This window comes from Notolepis coatsorum (assembly GCF_963971535.1).
Source record: "Notolepis coatsorum genome assembly, chromosome: 12".
Taxonomy (NCBI): domain Eukaryota; kingdom Metazoa; phylum Chordata; class Actinopteri; order Aulopiformes; family Paralepididae; genus Notolepis; species Notolepis coatsorum.
Window position 1 is genome coordinate 74,019,648 of NC_140176.1, and position 27,218 is coordinate 74,046,865.

At 42.6% G+C, this 27,218-nt stretch overlaps 1 protein-coding gene across 4 annotated transcripts in view; it reads left to right on the forward strand.

Annotated features, from left to right (window-relative positions):
* rnpc3 (RNA-binding region (RNP1, RRM) containing 3) overlaps nt 1-27,218 on the forward strand; it is a 40,127-nt gene that overhangs the window by 6,909 nt on the left and 6,000 nt on the right. For 3 of the 4 annotated variants that reach the window (XM_084326746.1, XM_084326748.1, XM_084326747.1), the window contains exons 6-12: nt 2,574-2,685; nt 4,188-4,256; nt 10,211-10,350; nt 17,330-17,452; nt 17,801-17,958; nt 24,538-24,726; nt 25,855-25,949. In XM_084326746.1, coding sequence (XP_084182872.1) covers nt 2,574-2,685; nt 4,188-4,256; nt 10,211-10,350; nt 17,330-17,452; nt 17,801-17,958; nt 24,538-24,726; nt 25,855-25,949 — 886 coding nt within the window. The remainder of the gene's footprint in view (nt 1-2,573; nt 2,686-4,187; nt 4,257-10,210; nt 10,351-17,329; nt 17,453-17,800; nt 17,959-24,537; nt 24,727-25,854; nt 25,950-27,218) is intronic. The other variant, XM_084326749.1, reaches the window with a different exon arrangement.

Sequence of the window (27,218 nt, forward strand, 5' to 3'; positions counted from 1 at the left end):
TGAGTGTGTAGGCAGCTGTACGGATGGTTGTCTGTGTAGCGTGGGTGGGAGGGAGTCTTCTAAGCACCCCTGTGTGTGTAATCTGTCTTGAACCCATCACCGCTGCCTCATGCTGCGCACGGTAGGCCGTAACTAGGGCTAGCCGGTACTGACAAAAGCCGCTAAACAACATGGGTTGATAATGATAATTATCTGCGGCACGGTGGCACAGTGGTTAGCACTGCTGCCTCACAGCAAGAAGGTCCTGGTTTCCTCCCACACCATAAAGACACGCATGGTAGGCAGGGACTACGGATGAAAACTAGCTCATTAGCTAATTCTGGCACATTTACATTGATGTGGAAACTGAATATGTTGATTAATGTGCACTGTCCCTGAAAAATTTAAAAATAACATAATAGTGTATTGATTGTTGAATATCTCCAACACAACAAAGTTGCTTCCTCGTCTCTGGGATCAGGCAGAGGAAGAAGGGACACAGCTTATTTATTTATATATAAAAATATAAGCCCAAAATGTTAGCGTAATAACTGTAGTACATTTAATTGCAATATTATTGGTAATGCCCTATCCATAACTCACCATCCATAACTCTTCCTACAGCCCATGGGGATTATATAGTATGGAATTTACCTATCTCAAACCCCACCCTCTTTTCTTGATCCTCCAATCACAACTGCTGCTTCCTTCTGACACACCTTTTGGGGGTTGAGAAAAGATTGTCTATATATATGTACCATATATTCAAAACAAAATTGACCTCTGTGAGATGGTCCATAACATAAAAAAAAGTGTCTTGCTCAAGGACACTTCGACACACTGCCCGTGGGAATCGAACCGGGAACCTTCCGATTACCAGACAACTCTACCTCCTGAGCCACTGTCGCTGTAATAGGTTCACCGGATTAGTCGCATCACACAGATTTTGAGGAAGTACAAGCCCCCCCCCCCTCGCCCCCAGTGGAAGAATGTGAAAAGGGCCCTCTGATAACGAGTTCTGCACAAATAACAACCTGTATAGTCAAAGTCATGCCTCCAAGAGGAGTTAACTGTAGAAAAAATATGTTTGAGTGGAGGGGACCTTTAACGGAGTCTGCTTGGCGTTCGCCTCGTCCATTTAAAATGTGTTAATGTAGGCTCGTCGGCGTAATCACCTTTCTTCTTTGTGTATATATCGTTAGAGATGTTCACACATCTTCCACTCCGGAGCAATGGAGCAATGCCTTGGGTAACGCCACCTTATGATATTTGGCAAACTCTGTGATTATTTGCGGTTAGGGCTGAACCATTAGGAAAATGATCTAATTACAATTCCTAGCCGTAGGAGAGAGTGGAGTGCGTTCACAAATACTGACTGAACCTTCCCGGGGCACAGAAAGAACATATTAGATAATGAGCGGATGACTGTGACTTTGTGGAGCCACAGAATATTTGAGTTATTCTTAGTGCTCAAGTGTGCTTAATTGATTCTATTGTAGTCCCATCAGTTCTGAAGCGGAAAAGTAGGCTTTTATCCCCTAAAATTCCCCTGGTGTATTATCTTAAAGGGGAACTATCTTATAAATGGCCTTTTTCAGTGTTTAGCATTGTTTCCTAGCTATGTGGACTTATATTAATAGGATCTATGTCTCTAATTCTCATATTGGCGCATTCTTCCAATTCTCCTCTCACAATATTCACCCTCACTGAACTGAGTCATCTGACATCACAGATATGGTTTCTCAGCTGCATAATAATGTGGCAGTTGATGTGGCAGTTTTCACCAGGCCACACAGTGGTTGTAGCCCAGCCTCAAAACGGCTTAAGATCTTGAGGTAGAAAAATGCTGTTTTTGAGTACTTGATTAGAAATACAAAACAATGCATTAAAAAATTAAAAAAAAAAACTTACAGAGGTGTTCCATAGACTCACAGGAATTGTGTAAAAGTGCCCAAATAGTGAAAGAAATAGTAAAATAGTTCCCCTTTAAGTCACCGTTAACGATCTTATCCCAGGTACATTATCTACAGAGTTAGCTCCAGACTTTACAACTGGATGATGCAAAGACGAGAGTTCTAGTTCTCTCTGCTCTGCTTTTTGGGAGATAATTTATTCAGGTTAACACATATTGACTGGACAGTCCTGGTGTAGGTAGTGTTCCCCTTTTCTTCATAGACTTGAGTGTTTTATTAGACGTGGCCTCCCCTGCCTCGCCTGGGCTCACAGGGGCATGATTACATGGGGATAGCCAAGGCCTGTCGTAGGTGCTGCTGACACGGCGCGCCCCAGCCCATAATGGCCCTTAATGGCCCGGTCGGTCGGTGTGATGTTGTGAGCTCATTTCCAGTTGTAGACCTGCTTATCATTTGTATGAAATGTAAGGCGCCCATAATGAAAACCTCCTACCAGCCTGCTTACATATTGTCCCCATTATTGTGACATATTTTTGTGAGTCGTGTGCTTTTTTATTATACACGCTTATATATTATTATATATATTTCATTTTAGGTGGTTATTGTTTTTTATACACCTAATACAAACTCTCTCTCTCTATCTCTCTTTCTCCCTCTCTTTCTCCCTATCTCTATTTCCAGGTTGAAATTTCAAACAAATCCCACCCTGAAATATTTCTATCCGCCGCTGTCAAATGGAATTCTGGCAAACATCACACATGCCCTCCTGGGTGTACCAAAATTTTATGTTCAAGTACGTACCCTCTGCAAAGTGATACGTCTCACCCTGCATTATTTTATTGCTAATGTCTGGAATTTATTCAGCCTTATATATTGTATACATGTTAGTCATCTTTATACATTCACAGGCCGTACCCCTGCGACTTATTAATGCTGTGCTGTTTTTAACCTGCGAACCTGCGGAGGAAAAATGGGGTGACTTGACACAAAATAGGGCAGTCTCAGATTCCAATTGTAAAAATAGAAATCCGATTCCGAATACGTCTCCCAGTGGTTCTTAAACTGCATCCAACCTCTTCAGAGATCAAACAGCAAACATTTGCCTTGTAAATTTCAATTTGAGGGAGCAAGGATTTAATAATAAAGTGTAAGTGGGAGGCGTGCATTATGGGTTTAACATTTCCCTTTGGAGCAGCCTGGCCACCTGCCTGTATTCCACAGCTGCTGCTGCTGCTGCTACCAGCCTGAATAATGCCTTTACGGCACTAGTGTGCTGCTGCTACCAGCCTGATACTTGGTGGCACTAGTGTGCTGCTGCTACCAGCCTGATACTTGGTGGCACTAGTGTGTTGCTGCTACCAGCCTGGGAAACTTGCTGGCACTAGTGTGCTGCTGCTACCAGCCTGGGTAACTTGGTGGCACTAGTGTGCTGCTGCTACCAGCCTGATACTTGGTGGCACTAGTGTGCTGCTGCTACCAGCCTGGGCAACTTGGTGGCACTAGTGTGCTGCTGCTACCAGCCTGGGCAACTTGGTGGCACTAGTGTGCTGCTGCTACCAGCCTGATACTTGGTGGCACTAGTGTGCTGCTGCTACCAGCCTGGGCAACTTGGTGGCACTAGTGTGCTGCTGCTACCAGCCTGGGCAACTTGGTGGCACTAAGTGTGTTGCTGCTACCAGCCTGAACGCCTTGGTGGCACTAGTGTGTTGCTGCTGCCAGCCTGAACGCCTTGGTGGCACTAGTGTGTTGCTGCTACCAGCCTTGGAGCCTTGATGGCACTAGTGTGTTGCTAGAGGAGTCGGCTGCATGGTCAGGCTCACGGTCACTGGCTCTTGCATCAACCCTTTCTATAAGGAAGGAACATATACAATATTATATAAATTATTCCTTTCTATAAGGAAGACTTATTTTTCTAGAATATTATATCATATTCATATATTCATATCAATTGAAATAGAAAATACTAAATACAAAAAATGAAATGAAAATGCTATCTATAGCATTCAAACTAAAAGTAATAATAGGAATTGGTTTAGCCTTTTTGAAAAGAAAGAAACATCGTTTTTGATCAAGCATCAAGAGAGCTTTTTTATTAATCACTTTTGTGAGCACAATCTGTGTGTAAGAACCCTTTCTACATGAGGCCTCGGGTTGTAATTATCACTGCGTGTTTGTCTTGAGCAGCAGTCTGTTAACGTCGTCAACACTGGCACTGTTCTTGGCAGCGATGAGCTTGAAGGTGTTGCTCTGTCTGTCTTTATCTCTGTGCTGAGACTTGTATCTTGTATCACACAGGTTTTACACCTGATGAACAAGATGAATCTACCTTCTCCCTTTGGCCCCATCACCGCCAGGCCTCCTATGGTAAGCCCATGCACATGTACTGGTATGTGGTCACTGCTCGAGCTGCTAGCTACTTATTATTTCATCACATTATGTGAAAACCATGAGCCTTTTACCCGGAGCTAAAAGGGGAGCTGCCCAGAGCTTCCCTGGAGCAGTATACGTTGGAGTCCCAAGTCATTTTTTTTTATATCTTTCCATACTGAAAGTAAATGTTTGCATTTTATTTTTTTTATTATTTTTTAAAACAAACATATAAACAAACATGACAACACACGATAAGATATACAAGCATTAATTGTCAGGGCACATCCAATGAGATCACATTTTAGTTAGTTGTCTTATATAAGATATACCCCTAATACCTGTTATCTAAAAAACCTACACACATATGCTCCAGCTCGAACCCCCCCTCCCGGACCCCACCTTGAGAAGTACCTCCACTATCCCTCGCACCTAACCAGACACTACCATTATAAGCTAGCTTTTATTCTCTCCACCACTTCTAACCACATTGACATTTTGGATTCATTGAGACCCAGAATTCTTGCTGTAGATATTTCATGGTAAATTACATCGAGATATGTAAGAAACCAAACTTTACGGCACACCAATCTCTTTAGCTGTGGATTCACTGCAAACTCAAAAACATCATTCAATAGTAATACCGAGGGGTGTACAGGTATATTCCAAGATACGAGTTTTGATATTTGTTGGGTCACATCTTTCCAGAATGCCTTAACTGGTGAGCAGTCCCAATACATGTGCATACATGTCCCTTCGTCCCCATTTGTACATTGGGTGCATTTGGAATCTTGTTTAAGCCCCATTCGGCACAGTCTTATAGGAGTCAAGTATGTCCTGTGAATATAGTTAAGATTGATTTGTTGATGATCCGGGTTCCTTGATGTAAGTCGGACATTTGCCCAGGCTCCTTGCCAATCAAAGTCATTTTCCAGGTCTGGTATATCCCTCCTCCAGACAGAGTCTAGTTGGAGGGTTTCATACGAGGACGTTAGTAATTGATGATAAAATTCTGAAACAAAACCTCTCGATGTCTCTCTTGCGTAGAAGAATTTGTGGTATCTGTGGTGTTCAATTGGTCTGTCTAATGGAACACCGTGAGACTTCAAACAAAGCTCTAACTGTTTGTGAAAAAGCCATGTGGACTTGGTGAGCTAAATTTTTTTGCGTATTTCTTTATCACTACAAAAACCCTGTTTGTTAAAAACATCCCCTAATGAGTGTATGCCTTGCTCTTCCCATATAGGGAATCTTATAGGTCGTTTTCCAATTAACAGTGCATTGTTATTGAATAAGGGAGTATGATTGTGCCATTTTTGTGGGTTAGGATTTTTTTTTTGTGATTCACGCCATATCCGGATCGCATGAGTAATTATGGGGCCAAATTTTCGTTCACAGTGCTTGATTGGTAGTTTAGTGTATGCTATGTCCTTAAATTAAATGTTTATACATTTTAGTATATTAATTGTGTTCGAAATTCTATTTCACAGCTGCTGCATATTTTTTATATGCTTTCATATACTAATTCAAAGGACAGGTTTAGTATGATAGTCATTAACACTTTCAGTGCCCAGCAGGGGGCGCACATTTAGTGCTTGAATGCCCACCATCCACTTCAATGTTAACGTTAATATCGCCTAATCTATGTTTTAAATAGATTAATTTAAATTATGTGTCTAATCTGCCCGTCGCTTATCAATGACTCATTTTCAGTCAACATTGTTGAAGCGGATTGTTTTTTTATCGGTTCATTTCCGTTTTATAACATTTTGAAAAGCCCTCGTTTTCAAGGGGGAAAAAAATAATCCCTGATAAACGCCATGTACTGTAATATTCTAGAACGTTATAATCTTTCGGCCTATTTATGAATCGTTTTCAAATAAACGCTAGATTATCGATAGTATATGTGTACATATGCATGCTGGTGCCCCGCAAGCTGTAAATCGATTATCTTAGTTCCTGATCACGCGCACAGTCAAAACAGCACAAAATATCACATATAGGGGAAAAGCTTATATCTCCGTGAAAACAGGTCTGATTATCCTAAGACTGGTAAAATAGATTCCTTACCTGACGGGCAGACCCCAGGTGGTGAGAGCAGGCAACTGCACCTCCTCATCCATCACCCTCAACATAGGGGCCCCCCAGGGCTGTGTTCTGAGTCCCCTCCTCTACTCCCTGTACACACACGACTGTGTGGCTCAGCGGAGTAACAACACAATCATCAAATTTGCTGACGACACAGTAGTGGTGGGCCTGATCTCTGCAAACGACGAGAGGGCCTACCTGGATGAGGTCAAGGTCCTGGCGGGATGGTGCCAGGAGAACAGCCTCTTCCTGAACGTCAGCAAAACAAAGGAGATGATTGTGGACTTTAGGAGGTCGGGGGTCAAGGACTACAGCCCCCTCAGCATCGACGGGGCACCGGTTGAGACAGTGAACAGTTTTAAGTACCTCGGAGCCCACATATCCGAGGACTTGACATGGACCACCACACACATTGACAGTGTTGTGAAGAAGGCACGACAACGCCTCTACTTCCTCAGGCGCCTAAGGAAGTTCCAAGTCAGTCAGAAGATCCTTAAGAACTTCTACTCATGTACAATAGAGAGCATCCTGATTTGGGAATAGCACTGCACAAGACCGAAGCAGACTACAAAGAGTGACACGTTCAGCCGAACGCACAATTGGAGGGGGGCTTCCCACCCTCCAGAACATTTACAACAAGCGGTGCAGGGGTAAGGCTAAGAGAATCATCAAGGACTCCAGCCACCCGAACAACTGCCTCTTTGAACTGCTGCGGTCAGGCAAGCGATACCGGAGTCTCAAGGCGAGCACAGAAAGACTCAGAAGAAGCTTCTATCCCCAGGCCATCAGGCTGCTCAACTGCAACAACCATCAAAAGCACACAGCACACACATCCACACGCATACACTCACTTTAAACAAACAACACACTGCAGCACCCACTCTCCACACTTTAGATCACCTAAACACACTTTATATTTATTGGTAAAGGATTTGCACTACAACTCGTACACCTTACTGTAAATTGTACCTAAATTGTACCTCATCCCATTTCTGCTTTGCACTATATAGTATTGTATATTAGTACATTGCATAGTATATTGTGTGGTAACTCAGTTCCTTCTATTCTGCATCGAACATTGTACATATGTCTATACTGAAAACTGTGACCTCTATTTTTACTTCTATTTTACATGCTATACTATTTTATTTCTAGTGCTGTCAGGCGATTAAAAAAATTAATCTAATTAATTACAGGATTTGTAATTAATTAATCTAATTAATCGCATTTTAATCGCATTACCATTTTATGCCTTATATTCTATATTCTATAATCATATTTCAAATTGCATGTGTCCGGATGGCAGAATTCAGTACTGTATCTACAAAACCTTCTGTTTAATCATCTTCCATCTATTAATTTGCTTAGATTTTTCAGGTCTGGTTAATTTGAGCATGGTGTTATTCACAGTCAAAGATAAAAAAAAAAATTATTGATATTCTCATTTGGTTCATTACAATTTACTCAAAATAAAATGTTCATTCAATCAATCACCGTGCAGATTGATTGATTGAATGAAAATGTTATTAACAGATTGCAGAATGGGTACAATACAGTACGGCTCAATACACACAATTGTTAAGGGAATGCAGACCAGAGAAAGACTTTCGTCTTGTTTACATCAGGGTCCCCCATTTTCAATTCATGAATTGTAAGTAAGGGTGCAACTTGCACCGTGCAATCCATTCTTTGTGGATCTAGCCCACAGTATTTCTGACACTGGGAATACATTCCCTGAGATTCATAGATGTCCCTAGAATCAGATACCAAGAACATGCAAATGGAACCATATTAAAAAAAAATCTGTAAATGTGTATTCTACATGCTTATGGAATGAATGATACAAAAAAAATATTATTATTAAAAAAAAAAAAAAAAAAAAAAATTGTAATTAATTTTGAGTTAATTTTCATAACGCGATTATTTGCTGTGTAATTAATTAATCTAATTAACGCGATAAACTGACAGCCCTATTTATTTCATACTTATCTTGTCTAGCACAGTCTCTGGAGCATAACAGTAAGAAGCATTTTGTATAAAAGTATTCTGTACTTCTGTATGACAACTATTAACACTTTAATCGCCATGGGTTAAATTCATAATTTACCATCCCTCGCCAGCTCTATTTGTCTATGGAGAAGTTCCCCTTCTTTGCAGGGCTATAACTTTTTAAATTCTATTGCTAAATTGCCATTATTATGGCCCATTCAATGTCCTATATGTATTGTTCAGGGTGTAGCAACGTTAAACTTTTTCATTCACATATTCATACTAAAATATGGTCTAAAGTATAAGTATGTTTTTATCGTTTTCTGCAGCTTTCTCCAGAACTTGATTTATAGCTCCAAATGCATTATATGCATGATGAAATACAGTTTGATAGCGATCTGTGCCAGATAATAAATTTCAACTGGAGGTACTTCTAGAAGTTTCTACGTATCATCTGATGATGACCGGATGGGCGGGGGATCGTTTATAATTCCGTGGGCAGCGTTAGATGATTCCTCCAGAGTGGGTCATATGTTCATCAGAGCAGTTAGTAAAGAACACGTTAGAATATAACGCTGAATCTTACCGTGGCTAAATTCGCGCCGCTGGCAGATGAGCGTGGAACAGAATTTTTTCTATTATGCGATGTAGAAATGCCCGATCCATTTCCAGGTTGTATAATAGTATATACGTCCAAATCATGTTGTTTTTTCGAGTTATTTGCACCGATCGATGTTCACTGTATCAAGACGGAGTCTCTCTAACGATAGCGAGTGGCCGGACCACATATGGATGAGCACTACCGGTTCAAAGGTTAATATCCGGTTGGCGATCTGCCGATCGGCCACCAGATGGCGCTCTTGAACCGCTAGAGAGTTGAGTGGAGCTTTGCACTGTGTCTCAGGGCTCCGGAAAGGAAATATGATTTCGATGACAGATTTTTGAAATATTGACATCAAAGACGAGTTACGGCGTCTTCGGCAGAATGAGCATGGCTCGGAATGACGTGAAAACTCGTTCCCGGCGATCATAGTGTTAAAGAAACTTGAGAAACTTGAAACTTGAGATCAGATGGTATCCAAATGGATTATTCCAATTCCTGTCGCCATTCCAAAAATCTATCCTTTTATTGATCCAACGCGTATACTGTAAAACACATATTACACGCTGTGCTGAGGGTCCAGAATTAATCTGATCGGCTCCGGTTACATGCGTGAGAAGTAAAATGTGGATTCTGGAGTTTTTTTTTCTCATCCATTTTCCAATGGAAAAGGGTGCATTACCATCTGGGAGACGATAGGGGGCGCTTTTTTCACATCTGAGTGCCTGGAGGGGCAGGTTTACCAACGGTAGACTCGGTTGATGAAATATGAATTCAGATCGCTAATAAAAAAAATAAAACGAGAATTCTCGTGATGGGCATTCAGGGGGCGGGCTGATAACCCGAGTTATCGCGTGATGGGCATTCAAAGTGTTAATATGCTTGTGTACACTCACTTGTGCATCTCAAAACTGAGATGTTTACGAAATGTAAGTCGTACTTTAGTAAACTTATTAAAAGCAAAACTTCAATTTAACACAACTGTAGTACTTTCTGGATACATAAATGGCTGCTTTCAGAAAATATACTTATATATATATACAGTACTTAATCAGTCATTCCTCTCTAACCTATAGGTTACAATTGCACCACCTGTACCTTTTTAGTAATGTTTTTGATAATGCCTGCATATCCATAAAGAAGGTTTGATGCTGTGTCATTTAACGACACTGTACTCTCAGTCTCAACGATCCAATAAGCTTTTGATGACAAAATAAAGAAACCCCCAAAACCCTCTCTCAGGCCTTGCCACGTCTCCGTGTTTCCTTTTCAGTTTGAGCTGCCTCCTGCGCCTCCCATCCCCATGCCACCTCCTCTACCCCCCAACTACCCGCCCTTACCGGCGGAGGATATGGAGCTGTCCAGCGAGGAGGAGTCGGAGTACGAGAGTGGAGACGACGAGGACAAGGAGAGGTGAGGAACGGATAACCCCTGGCATTAGACCACCAGCCACCACCATTTTCTCTCCCACACTTGACATTCATATTCTTGGTGGTAATAATAATAATCGTCATTGTAATAATAATATTAATAGTAATTAAATATCCTCTTCACTCAAAAACTTAACTCCTCTTGGAGGCGTGACTCTTGACTATACAGATTGTTATTTGTGCAGAACTTTCTTCCCCTGGAGAGGGAGAGCTTCTCTGTACTTCCCTGGAATCTGAGTCACATATGTGATGTCACTAATAGGTCGAACCATTCATGGGCTCATATGTGGTAATCTGACACCTTTAGCGTCGGCAAACACAGAACGCTGAGTAGGTGTTTACATGTCTTGAAAGAATAATATAAGCTGCTGACTTGGAATTCCTGGCAAATATCAATGGGTGCTTGTTGCCAGTTTGTATATGCATAGATCCTTTCATTTTCAGTGAGGGCAGGGCTGTACAGGATGACATAAATAAAATAATCGGTCTGTGCGATGAATGAATGAACTTAGTTTGTTTGAAGTGAATCAATGCGCCTCGCTATTCTAGTCTTGTAGACTATTGTGCGATTTAAAACCATGTCCCCCTCTGCATAGAGTGCATACATCCAAAACCAAATCCCACAATTCCTTAGTGGGCGAGCTAGCTATCTATCTGGGACACTTTGATGTAGGGATGGGCAAAACTCACAACATTGCTGTTCAATAGTCACTGGCAACTATTCGATGACCCCCCCCCCCCCCCCGTGTCTCTACATTTCGTAGCTCCATTTCTGCAGACCCCTCTCTGATTGGTTGAACTCTGCAGACCCCTCTCTGATTGGCCACTACGCCCATGTGACCGCGGCAGCGTGAGAGAGCTGCAGTGCGGAAATAGGCTGCATTCTATTGCCATTCTCTCCCAACTCCGAAACAGCGCCTAAACTTAACCCTTCTAACCTTAACCAACTCCGAAACAATGCCTAACCTTAACCCTAACCTTAACCAACTCCGAAACAATGCCTAAACTTAACCATAACCTTAACCAACTCCGAAAGAATATAGCCATGCTCTAAGACAAACTCTAACCATAACCAACTCCGAAACAGCGCCTAAACTTAACCCTTCTAACCTTAACCAACTCCGAAACAATGCCTAACCTTAACCCTAACCTTAACCAACTCCGAAACAATGCCTAAACTTAACATGCCTAAACTTAACCGGCGAAAGAATGCATGTTAAAAAAGAAAAAAAAAAAAAATTAAATTGAAGGGAATCGAACTTGTCACCAACGCACGGCAGGATCCACAAAAAGGCGGCGAACCAGTTGAGCTAGTCGTCGACCTCGATAACCTTACGCGCACCTCCCTCGCGTACCTTAGAGAGGGGCTTCGCTCAACCAATCAGAGAGGGGCTTCGCTCAACCAATCAGAGAGGGGTCTGCAGAAATGGAGTTCAACCAATCAGAGAGGGGTCTGCAGAAATGGAGCTACGAAATGTAGAGACGCCCCCCCCCACGTTAACATTCGAACATTTGAGCTTGCTGCTAACAGCTAGCTTTAGATATTTGGCAGCCAGACCAGGCGTTAATTCCAGGAACAAAAGCATTCATTCAGAAAGTTACGTCACTGATGCTTGAAATGTGTGAGCTTAGTGAAACAAAGTGTAACATCTCTGGTCTCTCTTTCTTTATCTTTCTTTTCTGTTCTTGAATGTACTGTAGAGACGGAGACTCTCCCAGTTGTTATGCTACCTGGCAGGCTAGCGAGCTGTACCCAGTATGCAGTTCAGCGGTGTAACAGTTAATATGCGTCCCCTCTCAATACATGCATACATACAGTGTAGGTGCTGGTAAAAACAAGGGGAACCTTTTTTTTTAAGACAAAACTATATGTTTCGCATACACTATTAAATCTTTTATAATTTAATACCTATTTGAAAATGTATGCCTATTTTCAAGTCTTAAATCAAAGTAAAGAAATTAGCCAAACGACGCGTAACATATTGATGTCTTGTATACAGTTGTTATGTCCCTGCAATTTACATTATGGGCAAATAAATAAAACATGTTTCTTGTTAAGGTTTGGATTGTGTGTGCCCTGAATGGAACATACATGTCCTTTGCCAGTCACATACCTGTTTAAGCGATGAACTGACTGCACTACTTGGTTGTTTTTAGAGATTTTAGACACGTTTTATACTAGTCTGTTTATTGAACAATTTCGTGGGGGAAAATACAGTTAAACAAAATGACTACTCAGTTTAGGAAATCATATATGGTATATGGTATTACTATGGCCTAGGACTGTACAATTAACATTACAAACATCAGCTACTCTTCAAAGCTAGAAGTTCAAGTGAGACTCGAACCTGTGATGTCATTGGAGACTGGTTTGGTGGACCCACTTCCAATAGCAGTTCTCGATTCTGAAACAGAAAATGGACCTGTATACTCAGAACATTCCCCCGGGTGCCATCTGTCACAGTATGGAGCAGCTTTAGCTGAATTTTAGCACTCAGATTTTTTTTATCAAACACGCGCCTGTTCATTACTTGGCCGCCGGAAGTGCTGCTTGCAGCGTTGTGGAGACCCGTGGTATGGCAGCTTGCAGCGCTGTGGAGACCCGTGGTATGGCAGCTTGCAGCGTTGTGGAGACCCGTGGTATGGCAGCTTGCAGCGCTGTGGAGACCCGTGGTATGGCGGCTTGCAGCGTTGTGGAGACCTGTGGTATGACAGCTTGCAGCGTTGTGGAGACACGTGGTATGACAGCTTGCAGCGTTGTGGAGACCTGTGGTATGGCAGCTTGCAGCGTTGTGGAGACCTGTGTTATGACAGCTTGCAGCGTTGTGGAGACCCGTGGTATGGCTGCTTGCAGCGTTGTGGAGACCTGTGGTATGACAGCTTGCAGCGTTGTGGAGACCCGTGGTATGGCTGCTTGCAGTGTTCTCAAGAACCGCTTATCTGATTGACTTCACACACATGACACTGGGTCCTCAGCAATACACCCGACAAACGTAAACGCTGTTATAGCGCCACCATCTGGCTAAACTGCACCAAATCTGATGCTGCACTCCCCTGGGTCCTCGGCGGTACACCCACCGAGCGCGAAGTTGATCGGATGAGTGGTTCTCAGGATATGCAAAGGAGAGACGCGCACTATAGTGCCACCATCTAGCCAAATGACACCAAATTCGACACCGCACCCCCCTCTCCTGGGTTCTCCGCAATACACCCGCTGATCGGATGAATGGTTCTCAAGATATGCGGAGAACAGACAGGCAGACACACATGCTCACACACACACACACATATATTCCTTCCTTTATCGTTGGACACACACACACACACACACACACACACACACACACACATACACACACGGCAGTGTTTCCTACAGGAACAGGCAGTATACACAGTCGAGCAGTGGAAAGGACTGCAGACATGCAAGATAAGACGTTATTAACTCGTGTCGTATTGTATCAGTTTGGGAAATCTCTTTGTGGTGGGCCTGTTTGATATTGTGGTGATCCCCACAAGCAATCCTATGTATGGGAAATGCCGCACGCACGCACACACACAGTTGTGAGTTTGGAGAGATCTGAGCAGAGAAGTCGGAGTAGAGAGGACAGATTCAGCTAGAGATATTGTAAATCATTTCACACTGAGCTGTTCATAAAACGGTTTCCTGCAAGTATTTCTCCTAGGAAAAGGGAACATGTTACGATGAGTAATCCTGGTGTTTCTCTTCCCGACACAGGATGCATTATAGTGCTTTATTCAATGCTGCACACTAGACAAAGACAACCTGAGACCTACTGTCGGTCTGGGGGAGGGTGTAGACGACTACATGCTGCCCTACTGTCGGTCTGGGGAGGGTGTAGACGACCACATGCTGCCCTACTGTCCGTCTGGGGAGGGTGTAGACCAGGGGTTCCCAACCTTTTTTCCCCCAGGGACCCCCAAACATCTCTGATGAAATTCCTGGACCCCCCTCCTAATAAAATACCATAAAATACTTTTTTTTTGTCATTTTAATACTTCTTTTTGTCATTTTAATAACAAACTGCTTATACACAGGCATATGCATCATAATTAGACTCACTATGCTTCTTTGACTTGTGCCTTCAATCAACAAATCTCATCTTGCACCATATGTATTTCAAAATGTTGGCCAATATTCAAATCCTGTATTCATCCTCTCAAATCAGGCCCTAATGGTGAACGGTTTGCATTTATGTTGAATGAAGTAAGAATCCACTGCAGTAAAAATATCCTCACCTCGAGTGGTGGTAGTAAGGTTGACTGACATGAGAATGTCCTGCTTCAGATCCTCATTTTCGATATACTGCACATAAACGATGAGCACAGCCTCGTCTGCGACAGTTGTAGTTTCATCAAGTTGTATGGCAAATGGACCCTTTCTAAGCTTTTCTGACAGCTGCTGCTCGCAATCACTTGACATCTTATCAATTCGGTCTTTCACTACATTGTTTGAGAGTGGTACTGATTTTAGTTTATCCGCCACCTGTGGGCCGCACAGTTTCTAAACCATTTTGATGCAGGCTGGTTTGATGAGCTGCTTGCCAATATTGTGCGGTTTCTTTGCTTTTGCAATTAAAAGCGAACACTCAAAGGAGGCTTCGGTAGCCTTCTGTAAATCACTGCCACCCCTGCTCCACGCTACTCTAACATCAACGGGCTTGTTCGCCTTGAGAGACTGTTCTTTCCTCCGAAAAAAGTCCGGATCCTTCCCAAAGGTTTCTGGGTGCTTAGACGCCTGATGTCTCTTCAGCTTGCTGGGCTTCAGGCTCGAGTTTGCCAACTTTTCTCCACAAATCACACACTCAGGTCGTTTGTCTGGTCCCTCAGTGAAGCCCATGGTGATGTAATTTTCGCGATTGCTGTAGGTCCTAACTCTTTTTGCAGATGAGCTGCCGTCATCTCCTTTTCGTTTGTCACACATTTTCGCCTCTGGCGGCTGACTGCAGACGAGCCGAGAAAGTTAACTAGCGTGCTAGGCTAGCTACGGAAAGTGATACAGTCAACTGATTCCCTTTTTAGCGGCTACCCGGTAGCCTACTGTTAACGTTCAAAAATCATGTCTAGATGTTTATTTATTTATCTTTATTTTTTATTGTAGTGGAGAGACTATTCATGCTTCTGAATGATAAAAATATGCTAATAAAATATTTCTCTGAAAGAAAAAAAAAAAAAATGACCTCAAATCATCTGTGGTCTGGCGGACCCCCTGCGCCCCCTGTGGTCTGGCGGACCCCCTGCGCCCTCTGTCTGGGGATGGTGTAGACGACCACATGCTGCCCTACTGTCTGTCTGGGGAGGGTGTAGACGACCACATGCTGCCCTACTGTCTGTCTGGGGAGGGTGTGGTAGACGACCACATGCTGCCCTACTGTCTGTCTGGGGAGGGTGTAGACGACCACATGCTGCCCTACTGTCTGTCTGGGGAGGGTGTGTAGACGACCACATGCTGCCTTACTGTCGGTCTGGGGAGGGTGTAGACTACCACATGCTGCCCTACTGTCTGTCTGGGGAGGGTGTAGACGACCACATGCTGCCTTACTGTCGGTCTGGGGAGGGTGTAGACTACCATATGCTGCCCTACTGTCTGTCTGGGGAGGGTGTGTAGACGACCACATGCTGCCCTACTGTCGGTCTGGGGAGGGTGTAGATTACCACATGCTGCCCTACTGTCTGTCTGGGGAGGGTGTAGACTACCACATGCTGCCCTACTGTCGGTCTGGGGAGGGTGTAGACGACCACATGCTGCCCTACTGTCGGTCTGGGGAGGGTGTGTAGACGACCACATGCTGCCTTACTGTCCGTCTGAGGAGGGTGTGTAGACGACCACATGCTGCCTTACTGTCCATCTGGGGAGGGTGTGTAGATGACCACAGGCTGCCTTATTGTCTGTCTGGGGAGGGTGTGTAGACGACCACATGCTGCCTTACTGTCCGTCTGGGGAGGGTGTAGACGACCACATGCTGCCTTACTGTCTGTCTGGGGAGGGTGTGTAGACGACCACATGCTGCCTTACTGTCTGTCTGGGGAGGGTGTGTAGACGACCACATGCTGCCCTACTGTCGGTCTGGGGAGGGTGTAGACTACCACATGCTGCCCTACTGTCGGTCTGGGGAGGGTGTAGACGACCACATGCTGCCTTACTGTCTGTCTGGGGAGGATGTTGACTACCACATGCTGCCTTACTGTCGGTCTGGGGAGGGTGTAGATTACCACATGCTGCCCTACTGTCTGTCTGGGGAGGGTGTAGACTACCACATGCTGCCCTACTGTCGGTCTGGGGAGGGTGTGTAGACGACAACATGCTGCCCTACTGTCGGACTGGGGAGGGTGTAGACGACCACATGCTGCCCTACTGTCGGTCTGGGGAGGGTGTAGACGACCACATGCTGCCCTACTGTCCGTCTGGGGAGGGTGTGTAGACGACCACATGCCTCCTCTGATACATGTCGGGTTGTCGGCAGCTTCTTTTCACCCGACAGCTAGGAGTTTCACTGGGGGGAGGGGGGTAACTTGAACCCCGGGTCTCTGCGGTGGTACTCTAAGCACTCGCCCTGAAGTGGTCCTTTTTAAGGTCTTGAGAAAGCAAGATTTAAAATGTGCAGCAGGAACCCTGTACAGTATGTTCAGTATTAATGCCCAAGCTGGAATATTTAATTTAATTTCAAACCTTCATACAGAAATAAGCATAAATAAAGCATATAACATCACACAGCATATAAAATCATAAGACAACAAGACAAGGGTAGACAAAAGCAAGCATAACAAATCAATTAAAATCAGTACAACAGAGGTTGGAGATCAAGGTCTTAAACTCTGCCAGTACAGAGGGGACCGTACAGAGGGGACAATCTTGAGCTTTGAGCACCGTTGGAGTTCGTTCCGTGAGCATATCGGAGGAAATCATTTCTGCCCCTTGTTTCCTTTGTCCCTCTTCTCTCCAGGATCGTTCGTCTGATGGGCCTGGTCAACCAGCCGTGCAAGAGACCCCTGAGAACCAAGGTGTCCAAGAGGAAGAAGCCCAGGATCAAGGACTTACTCTATGTCCCCAAACCAGACCCCCTGAGGTAAACACCACTCCCTGTTTTTAAAGAAAAGAAGGGAAAAAAACTCACCCAATATGGAGTATATTCATAGACTGAATCCTGTGTGTCCTGGAGACTATTGTCTCTGCACCACACAGCCTCCTTCCCATAATGCTAAAAGGCCACAGGCTCTCTTTCCACATGTATAAATACCCACACACCCCAGTGTTTTGTGGCTGTCTACTGTAGTTTGGGAAATATCTCCAGCTGACCAGAAAACAAAATATTCTGTCCCTTAACCCATTCAGGAGATAGTTTTTTTTTTTTATTGTGTGTGGTTTTAGAGGTGGACGGTAAGGGAGGTGGTTTTGTCTTTTATTTTTTCTGCAGCACTCCAGGGCCGGCGTGGCAGCCCGCCGATGTCTTTGAGCAGCCCCAGCCCAGCGGACCGAAGAAAATTGAATTCCACATTTCGGTTCCAGATGTGGCTGCCATATTGGAGGGAGGCAGTCAGAGTCGACGGGCGGAGTCTGCAGATGAAGGTGAAGGTAAGACCCCCTGACCTTCATTTCACCCGTAGGAGGATTACGCTCGGAGCACTAATAGGTTTTCAATGGGACTCGAGATGTGCAACCATGGCCAAAAGGTCCATGAGTTCACTGAGCTCAAAATGTTGCTCTGTCCCTTTTTAAGACTAACTCACTGGGTTCCATGGATCCTTTTCACAGACAGCACGGTTACAGCAAAAAAGCAAAACAATGGGTCCGCTTGATTTAGGTATGTCGGCACTGATAATAATTAAGGCTGTCAAAGTTACCGCGGTATTAACACGTTATCGCCCGATTCTATTAACGCCACAATTTTTTTGAACTCACGATTAACTTAAGAATATATATATATATTTTTTTAACTAGACGTCACTCAGGTGTATTGTTGATGCTCTCATTGATACTATGTTTGTTTCTGAAGTGTGTGTGTGAGACGAGGAAGGGGCAAGAGAGAAAGAGAGCTGGGAGAGTGTGTGTGAGAGAGAGAGAGGGGGGGTGTGTGATTACTCAGCCCTTGTGTGGGTGAATGTAACAAGTTCCTAATGTTTTCTTTCCCCTATTATTTCATGCACACTTTATTCATTGTTTTAAATTATTATTTTCTTTTAAGTTATTTTGTGCATCACTCTGTTTTGAATTTGATGCTAATTTGCAATGCATGAGGGTCATCCTTTTGTGTTAAATGGCTGCATAAAGCAAGCATTTGTTGACTCGCATGTTGATAAGAGTATTAAAACTTGGAACTTGAAAAATATCCGTTTAAGGTAGAATTATTTTTAATAAAAATGCGATTAATTTGCAATTAACTATGGACAATCATGCGATTAATCGAGTTAAATATTTTAATCGATTGACGGCACTAATAATAATATGAACTATTGTTAATGCTGGCACCCTGGCACACCTACCGTAATTCCTCTAATAGTAACCCCGGCTTGTATTTGTTTCAACTGTAGCGGGTACCAGGCTTGTATTAGGAGGAGGCCTGTATAAGAGGGAGGCCTATATTTCAAATTTTCAAACGGATCATAATGAATAAATCAACATTTTTTGTCAGTTTGAACCCAGTAAAATGTACTGGGTTCATTTATTGAAACCAAGTACTGTATGAAATAGTAAACAGTGCAATTACAGGTGGTCACTGGTCATTTCAACGTTTTCAAAGTGAAATCAAGTAACTAGCTCAGTATGCAGCTCAGTATATTAGTAACCCGGCTTGTATTAGGAGGCCGGCTTATAATTGCTTAGCTCAAGAGCGCACCCGGCCATTAATAGAGACCCGGCTTGTATTTGAGACCCGGCTACTATTAGAGGAATTACGGTAAATCAAGTGGACCCATTGTTATTGTAGCTGTGTTTTGACCCGCTATGTAACGCTCTTGAAAAGGGTCCATTATCTTAGACACAGACTAAACCTTTTCAAAACCGACACAAGCTGATTGCATTATTTTATCATTCTAACCATATTATATTAAGATATGGGGTTCTCCTTTTCTGCTAGATCTTGAAACTCAAGGGGGGGGGGTCTCATTAGATGAAGTTTCTAATCAAACCTTTCCTATCAAGGTTTTGTGGGAGTTCTGGAGGGTTAAGGGTGTTGTTCCATCGTGATGTGGGCTTGAGAAGCCCTTTGACACGTGTATTGTGAAAGTGGGCGTTGAAAATACACCTGACTAGCAGAAAGGAGAAATACTCCATTATTGATGGAAGGTAGCTCATATGGGACTATTGGGAATCCAGTGTGTAGCACCCTTTTAAAATGGAACGGATACATTGTTGCTGCTGGCTTATTTTATTTGTCAAATAGGAGGTGTGGTACATCACGCTAATTACCGCGATAAAACACGTGGCGATAGCAACACAGGTTATTACCGACATTTAACACTCTTGTTTAACATTAGGTCGAGCCTTTACTACGGGTGAAGCCACTGCTGTTTCTCTCCTGTAGCGTATCACACCTCCGACGTCAAAGAAGAAGCATACACATCGTAAAACGCTCTGTTATTATCTGTCCGGGGGGGGGGGCGCACGCACGCACACACACACACACACACACACACGTCGCCTGTCAAGCATGCAGTTCCCCCGCTCGCTTATCTTCCTGCTCTCTCTCTCTCTCTCTCTCTCTCTCTCTCTCTCTCTCTCTCTCTCTCTCTCTCTCTCTGCTCTGTACAACTTCACTCCCCTATGCAAACCGCCAGCACCACCACCACCCTCGCTCCAGAGAAGTAAAATAGATCTCAAAGTCAAACACAAAAGATTTTTTCCTGAAGGCACGGGGAAGATAAACGGTGACGGTGGCCTTTTTGGATTAGTCTTGTTTTTTCAGGGAGTGCGTATGCAGGGTGGGGCTGGGGAGGTTGTACGGGTGGTCTGATAAACAAGCTATTTAAATGAAAAGGGGAGGTTGTGGGGCTGAGGCGAGGGAGGGATGACGAGGTGCGATAAGGAGGAGGATAATTTGATGTAGTTCTCTGCTGAGGGCATATCGGGCCCAGCGATCCCTGCTCCAGTGCACACGTGTGTGTGACAAGTTTTTATCCCCGGGATTTGGACAGGCTGGCTGCTCCCAGTAATTCCATCTACAGGTGTGTGGATGTGTGTGTTTGCTCCTCCAGAGTCTACCATTTATGGCCCTTTTCCATTACATGGTACCGAGGCTCAACTCGACTTGACTCTACTCGCCTTTTCAGTTCTTTCCATTGGGAAAAAGTTTTGGATAGTACCTGGTACGTCTTTTGTTATCACCTCCGTTGTGGTTCTAAGCGAAAAGGTGATGTGAAAACACTTGCAGACCACTGATTGATCCGAGAGAATCATCTCTTGTAACACAACAGCACCAAGGACGGCACCATCATCTTCGCACATGGAAATCATACAAGAAGTTGATAAATCAAATGATCTATGCACAAACACGATTATTCAGTCTCTTGGTCACAATGACATTGTGTTGCTAAGCAGGGTTGTACTTATAGTATTTCCAACGTTTGCTATTTAGTGAAACAAGAAGTGGTCAGACTCACTACACTATTCTACACAATGGTGGCCTAATGGGTATAATAATTAAATATTCAACCTATATAAGACTGTTCTGACAACACAATATTGATCTAACTAACAGATTCACTGGGGACCATTAGGGATGGGTCATAAAATAAAAAACGGATAATCATTTGTGTAGGTCAAAGTCTACTTTTGTAATGCGGTTGTTAATAATTTTTATATGCATTTTATTGCCTCCACTAAAGTTCTGAACCGTGTTGATTGAAAAGCCATTATTCAATTTCAGCCACTAGGAGGGATTGTTGTGTTAAACAACACCTCCACTTGAGCTTGGGGCACTGCTCCAACTTCTTGTCTGGCCTCTGGCCAGCAAACCCCTGAAACTCACATCTAGTAGTAGAAGTCTTTAATTGTCATGCAGATTAACACACACGCATGCAAGATGGGCGACCCACAGGAACACACGCATGCACTGAGTCGCCAATGAAATGTCTCTCTGTGCTTTTTCCATGCCGTCGTCCCCCCCCCCCCCCCCCCCCCCCAAGTGCAGCCGGGAGCAGGGGGACCTCAAGTGCTCCTGTCCGTCTTTGTCAGGGTTAGCGATCTTTTCTGCATGTTTTTCCATTGGGTTTATCCTATCGGGAGGGGAAACCCTTGCGAGCACGGGCAGAACATGCAAACTTCATGCAACATGCAAAAAATACCAGAGAGATACACCGCCTGAGTACCTGGCAAAGCGGCAATCTGGTCCCCAGGTGGGGATCGAACCCAGGACCTTCTAGCTGTGAGGCGACAGTTTTAACAACTACACCACCGTGCCGCCTAGTGTGATATATATTGACCAGAGTTGATCTACCGTGGCACCATGTTCACAAGGCTGACTCTGCAACAAGGGAGGATGACAGACGTAGCTACATTTACATTTAGTCATTTAGCTGACACTTTTATACAAAGCGACTTACAAGTTCTGTCAAGTAACAAGTCAGCAGGAAGGGTACCGGTAAGTAAGATTGTGTCGAGTGCTACAGTCTTGAGTGCATAGTAGTATAGACATAATTAGCATAGTAGGTTAGGTTGTAGTATAAGCAAGGTAGATTCCTTAGTAGCAGGCAGTGTAAAATGGTAAAAGACAGTACGAAAGTTTATTTTTTATTTGATTTAGCCTTTGTGAATGTGGACAGTACACACATACTGACTATTCGGCTATTCCATGGAAAAGTGAAGTTGTGCACATGGCCTATTTTCAATGATGTAATGTTATATCAAACACAATATGCGGTTCACTACAATAGCTCCCTGCAGTGTAAAATGAATGAATGAAAAGGACAAAAAAAATTGTTGAAACATTTGACTATAAGAGCATCTGTTTCCACGGTAAATCATCTGTTGAGTGTTTGATGGTTATTTATGCTTTAGAACATAACCACCATGAAACAATCAGAAAATAACATTTAATTTCTCTCATTCCTGCTTTGTTCTTTCTACTTGCTGCTCTCTCCTCGCTGCTCTCTCAGCTCGGTCGCGCTCTCTCTTTTTCTCTCGTCTCTTTTTAAATGAGCTGGGAATCCGACAATAAAGCCCAACTTTACTTTTAACGTTATCAAACAAAGAGAAATGTCCTCCCCTCGTCCTAAACTGCTCCTAAAACGATACTAGCGTACCTCCTTGTTTCCTGAATTAAGCGGTACACAGACACCACAAGCAGCTACACTGTCAATCAGCAATTGATCATCCCTACCAACCCTGCCCCATTGACGGGGGTACTATCTGCAGTGGAATTAGATGCTGAATGTACTGTTTTCCGACAGCTTTGAGTGCGTGAAGGAACTTCTCATCTGTCCATGTCACCGTAATGTTCTTCAAGGCGGTGTCGGGTCTCGGTCATGTGTACGTTTCCAGCCACTAGGGCCTGAAAGATTGGTTTCTTTTCTGTTTTTTCTCGCTGGTACTGCCTCACCGTTTTCCACATGTTCCTCTTCACGGGTCTCCTCTTCATTGTTAATGTTGGTAGTGTTTAACTTTTAATTTTATTTATGATTTTCACAAGTGGCATCTGTTTTGGCCATTACTGTAACCTACTGTGGCTTTGTATGATTATTGTAAGTGTGTCTTGCAGTAGTATTCTGTGTTCAGTAAGCCATGTCTGCCATTCACTTACTATTCAAATTAAATTCAATCTAATAAAAAAAACTACTCTGCCAATGAAACGGCTACCGTAACTGAAACACTGATCCACACACACACACAAATAGAGATATGGAAGGAAAGACAAAAAAACAGTCACTCCACTCAAGAAATATTTTAATTTATCGATCTACACATAAATGAACAAATCATTCAAATGTTCCTTATGTTCCTCTAAAGGTCATATGTCACCCATACATACAGTACTATGAAATATTAACATACTACTATGAGTATAATAGCACGGATACACACACACACACCAGCATCAACATAACGAAATTCTACAGTCAATGGGTCCCAGTATACATTTTGACCAAGGTTGTTATAGTTAACTAAAACAAACTAAATTAAAATATACAGGAAATGTCTTTAGTTTTAGTCTTTGTCAAATGTGTCAACATGGCAAGTGTGAGGAGGTAACTGTAACAACCCTGGTCGTCATTAACACTTTCAGTGCCCAGAAGGGGGCGCACATTTAGTGCTTGAATGCCCACCATCCACTTCAATGTTAGCATTAATATCGCCTAATCTATGTTTTAAATTATGGCTATGTGTCTAATCTGCCCGTCGCTTATCAATGACTCATTTCCAGTCAACATTGTCGAAGCAGATTGTTTTTTTTATCGGTTCATTTCCGTTTTATAGCATTTTGAAAAGCCCTCGTTTTCAAGAGAAAAAAAAGGATTCCATGATAATCGCCCTGTACTGTAATATTCTAGAACGTTGTCATTTTTCAGCCTATTTATGAATCGTTTTCAAATAAACGCTAGATTATCGATAGTATATGTGTACGTGTGCGCGCTGGTGCCGCGAGCTGAAAATCGATTCTCTCAGTTCCAGATCGCTCTTACAGTCAAACAGCCATATCACATTATAGGGGAAAAGCTTATATCTCCGTGAAAACGGGTCTGATTATCCTAAGACTGGTAAAATAGATTCCTACCTGAGATCAGATGGTATCCAAATGGATTATTCCAATTCCTGATCGCCATTCCAAAAATCTATCCTTTTATTGATCCCATGCGTATACTGTAAAACACATATTACACGCTGTGCTGAGGGTCCAGAATGAATCTGATCGGCTCCGGTTACATGCGTGAGATGTAAAATGTGGATTCCGATTTTTTTTTTTCTCATCCATTTTCATTGAGTCCAATCCAAAATGGTGCATTACCATCTGGGAGACGATAGGGGGCGCTTTTTTCACATCTGAGCGCCTGGCGGGGCAGGGTTACCAACGGTAGACTCGGTTGATGAAATATGAATTCAGATAGCTAATAAAACAAATAAAACAAGAATTCTCGTGATGGGCATTCAACCGCTGGCTGATAACCCGAGATATCTCGTGATGGGCATTCAAAGTGTTAACGTCCTGTGTCGTCCATTCAGAAGACGAGAGGGAGCCCTCTGCCAGCGGCACCCAGGCGCAGCCCGGAGGAGAGGGCTTCGGGAGGCTCTACCCCAGCAGCACCCAGGCCTCCCAGCAGGAGCAGGAGGAGGACAGCGAGGAGGAGCACCACCTACCCTCCGACGTCATCTCCCGGAAGGAGTTGGACAGAGGACGGCTGTCGAGAGACGGTACATCCAGAGACCTTTTTTAAAAGGAAGACGAACCAAATCATTGTCACTTCCTGCAGTGCACTAGACCGACACTATAAACGTATTGTGATACCCAGCCGTTAAAAGCGGTCCAATACTCTGTCCAATTAGGATAATTCGTTAGCTTTAACAATCCTGATCCCTGAGCGTATTTTATTCAAACTGAAGATATTGATTTACATATGTATATATATAACCTTTTCTTATTTACTTTTGATTTTTTTAATATATAATATTCTGTGCTGGCACAAGCACTAACATACCGTAGATTAGCTATATAGCTCAGCAGCTGTAACAATCATTTTATAATTTATAATTTAAGTTAAGTAACAGCATCAAAATATTTGTTATACAAAATTATTTTATAAAGTATTTTCCTTTTTATAGGGCTACTCTATTATGGAAAATAATTACGATTATTTAGATTTTATATTGAACTCACGATTATTAAACACGATTACTCATTGATTTGAGAACATCAAATGTGTTTATTGAACTTTAACACTGGTGTTTGTCTGTGGTGCAGCTATGACCATGTATCATAATATATCACCACGTATCATATATGAATCCCAGTCTTCCACTTAAAAAGTGCTCATCTTCAATGGTAATTGTCGTAAAAATCATTAGTCAACAACCGGGCATATACATGTGAAATTTAAGTAAAATATGCATTGCAAGGTTTCCACACAGTTACAGGTTGTATGATGAATTCACAGTCAAAATGGTACTATTCAGTACGTTTTTGAGAGCACACATTTAAAACATGGCATTCATGTATTCAAGTTTTGTTTTATTTGTCACATATAAGGTACATGTACATTATAGTGAAATGCTTGGTTCTGTATGACCCTCCTGAAATTGTGCTTCATACAGTAAAAGAATAAAGACCAAACACTATACAAAATATACAAAACTAAAATGTACAAAATGCAAAGACAAAATGCTAAATGCAAAAATGAATATTGGTACATCCCTTAGTTTTTGAATGATGTCTGAAATACATATTCAATGGTTGAGTTGAAATGATGTTTGGTGTTTCTTCATGTTTCTTTGAAGTGCATGTTGGGTCTAGCCAGTGCTTTTCTTCTCTCTTTCTTTAAACAGAGATAAAAAGGATGTCTGTGTTTAAAAAATATGAACCTGGAGAGCCAACCTGCAGACTGTATGTGAAAAATATTGCAAAGCAAGTGGAGGAAAAAGTATGTATTCACACAGCATTTTACACACTTGAAATCTCACTTTTGCATGTAGTTAACAACACTGGCACAGTTTGTTCGGGGCACTCGTTTTATATTTCTATACGTCATTCTACATGGATTCTACATGAATCATTTGTGAAAATAAATGTATCTTAAAAAATGCATTAATATTGTACTATTCAGTAAGACTTAAAGGTTCTCTATGCATTTTGGGGAGAGAGATTTCGTTACATTGCAGGGCCTCTAATTAGTTTATTATACATGTAATTCTTACAATGAATCTATCCTATGTCATCATAAATCAAATACATTTTTTTTTAGGCACTATGAACTAAATGTAAGCCTAGACCAGGGGTGGGCAACTTTGTATATGGTGAGGGCCACAAAATGTCCACAATCAATCTGGGGGGCCGCATTGTTTATCGGCAGTCCCGCCAGTAGTACCCCATCACTCAAATAGCCCATAATAGTCACAGATGTGATAAATAAGGTATATAAACAATTATAATTTGTTGTAACTTTGTTTTTATTCCATTTCAAATGCATTTAGTAATGCAATTTCAACTTTATGAATTTATAAACAGCTGAATTTAAAAGTATTGCTGTAACCCCAAATATATACAAAAATGATCAATTATCTTTGTATATCTTCTAATAAAATAAATGTATGAACTTAAAGCCCACTGCTCAACAAACACAAAGCAGCATTCCTGCTGCATTTCACTACAACAGTAAATCAAAAGTGCAATAATAAATGATTTTGTTAAATGTATAAACTTTTATCCTGCTACTAAACAAAACATTATAACACTGAAATGCATGTTATGGATATGAAGCACTCAGGAATGTTTTGTTTAGTAGCAGGATACAAGTTTATACATTTAACAAAATCATTTATTATTGCACTTTTGATTTACTGTTGTAGTGAAATGCAGCAGGAATGCTGCTTTGTGTTTGTGTTATTAGTGTTATCTGAACACTACAAAAGTAAACAAGTAAAGTGCAAGTAAAGTAAAGTGCAATACTACATGCCTCCCATTGACCCTTAATCAAACTGGCATGACATTCACCCTCGCCCCACAGTGGGTCAATAATGGTTATAATAATAATAATAATAATAATAATAATAATGGTCCCCTCTCTACACCTCTCCATCATCCCCCCCCCTCTCTACACCTCTTCATCATCTCTCCCCCCCCTCTCTACACCTCTTCATCATCTCCTTCCCCCCTCTACACCTCTTCATCATCTCCTCCCCCCCCTGTCTTT